At 38.5% G+C, this 2,248-nt stretch overlaps 1 protein-coding gene across 1 annotated transcript in view; it reads right to left on the reverse strand.

Moving 5' to 3' along the window:
- Nucleotides 1–1,452: 1,452 nt before the first annotated feature.
- The window catches only part of LOC118744286 (pair-rule protein odd-paired), a gene marked incomplete in the record, with an annotated part of 80,817 nt that continues 80,021 nt past the window's right edge, over nucleotides 1,453–2,248 (reverse strand). Inside the window, 1 exon segment of the mRNA XM_036477192.1 lies at nucleotides 1,453–2,178. Within this exon segment, the coding sequence (XP_036333085.1) occupies nucleotides 1,490–2,178 (689 nt within the window).

The following is a 2,248-nucleotide window of genomic DNA, read 5'->3' on the forward strand; positions in this document are numbered from 1 at the left end:
TAAAGTTGATGGCATACTATTTTAGGTAAGAAAGGCCAAAATCAAAAATTTTACTTTGGAAGCGCATTTTAGAATCTGATTTAATAAAAATTACCTTGACTTCAAAACAATAAAAAAATAAAATAAAATAAAAATAAAATAAATTTTTTGAAATATTTACTTTTTTGACCTAAAAGAGCAACATGCAATGAACTTGAAAACAATTTTAAATGTGTTTTTCGGTTCTTGTGACCTTGGAAATGCACACGAACAGCAAAAATATGTTTTTAAAAAGTCCATGTATACTGGCTTCAGGTAAAAAAAAAAGAAAATTTAAAACCTTCTATTTTTAAAGGCCATTTTAAAGATCAACGACTCTATTTTTCCTGAATTCTCCATTTTCTAAGCTTTAAAATGCATTTATTTCGCAATCTACTCTAGTTCTCCAGATATCTGATTTTCTCACCTGGAGAGGCTTTGGTGAGCGCGAAGACTATTTTTATTTATTGATGGTTTTTGTTATTTTTTTTCTATTTATATGTGTGTGGCTTATGTACAATAGCTTAGCAGCTATTTGCGTTAAAGAGGGGTCTAGCAGGCACTATTTGGTTTTGTATTAAATATTTGTAGAGATTTTCTTTTTTTAGTTTGTATTCTTTGATTAGTACTTGGATATCTGTTTTCACTATTCACACCAAAGTTTTAATTGATTTTTTTTTGTATTTCACATAAGTGTAGCAACATATAAGGCCGAGAGTTGAATTTTACGTATTCTTAGACATATTCCATACTTTTTTTAATTTTTAAGCAATAAAGAGTTATTTTTCTATTTCAGTTAAATAAATTTTGAGGAAATGCTAATTCTTACAAAAACTGATTTTTGCTACTTTTCAATTTTATTTGAAGAGAATGTTGAAATTTTTAACTTCAAAGGTATTAAGTTAAACATCTGTTAGTTAAGAAATTTTTTGTTGAAAAATAACAAAAGGTTTTAAATTAGAGTTTTTCAATTCATGGCTTCAAATTAAAAAAAAAAAATAAAAACGCTCCAATTGTTTTAATTTGTTATGCTCCAGATTTAAGTTAAAAGTTTGCTTAAAGTATTTTTGTTGATATTATTTAAATAAAGCTTCAAAAAACCTAAAAAATATAAAGCTCATTGCATTACCTGTTTATTGCAACTGAGAGCTGTCTCTGCTATCTCGTTCACGCCTAATTAGCACAGTTAAAGATTGCCTTTTTAAGTAAGAACTAAGGACTTGAGATTGTTTGAGTGCATTGCTTAACAGTTATTCGTTTTAACTCGCCTTACTACGCCTAAAGCAATTAGCCTACTTTTACCGCAATAAAAAACAAGTAGTTCATCTGCAGCTCGCAAAAATACACTAAGCTCGCTTCGAACGCCTTCTGTGACAGGCCCGCCCCCCTACTCAAACAAGTGAACAGCGCCCAACGACTATCGTTTGCACTATCCTTTTACCCGCACCCACTCTTGACCACCTCACCAATTTCAATAGGCAGTCGCCGCACCCGGATGCATCAGATGGTGATGATGATGATGATGACCGAAATGATTCAACGGATTCATTGCGTCAGCGGCTGCCGGCGGCGTTGCTGTGTGATACCAATCGCTAGGCGGATGGTGTTGCGCCGCCGGATGATAGAGCAGATGATGGTTGTGATGCCCGGTGACAAGCATCGAAGCGGCCGCAGCATTGCTGCTGCTTGGCGAACCCGCTTGCTGATGATGATGATGCGTACCGGCGGCCGTCAAGGATGGTGGTGGGCCGAGTGGTGGTGCCAAATAGGCTGCCGCCGATGAGGCCATCAATTGAAGTGCTGGTGATTTGGTCGAATGGTTGTTGTTGTTGCTCGCGCTACTGTTACCGCCGCCACCGCTGCCCGAGCCATGATGCGCATGTGAGTGATGTAAATGTGAACTGCTGGTGGAGCTGCTGCCGCCGCTAGATGCACCCAAATGTATGACGCCATGCATGCCGCCGATGCTGTGATTGCTCGGTTCCGATTTGATGGAATGCGGAGAGGATTTATTACCGATGCCGCTGTGGTTGTCGCCAGTTAGCCGCGCTGATGGTGGCGTTTGTGCGCCACCGGTCACAATGCTCGAGGAGGAGGACTCATCGCCGTCGCTATCGTAGCCGTGTGAGGGAGATTTCTCATCGATATTGCCATGCACCTGGAATAAGGGGGGAAGAGAAGAGTGTGTGAGCATACGTAGGGGCATTTAAATTGATTTTCAATTCAAGTT

Source organism: Rhagoletis pomonella, unplaced genomic scaffold (assembly GCF_013731165.1).
Source record: "Rhagoletis pomonella isolate Grant_MI unplaced genomic scaffold, Rhpom_1.0 Rhpom_scaffold_00001, whole genome shotgun sequence".
NCBI classification, from domain to species: Eukaryota; Metazoa; Arthropoda; class Insecta; order Diptera; family Tephritidae; genus Rhagoletis; species Rhagoletis pomonella.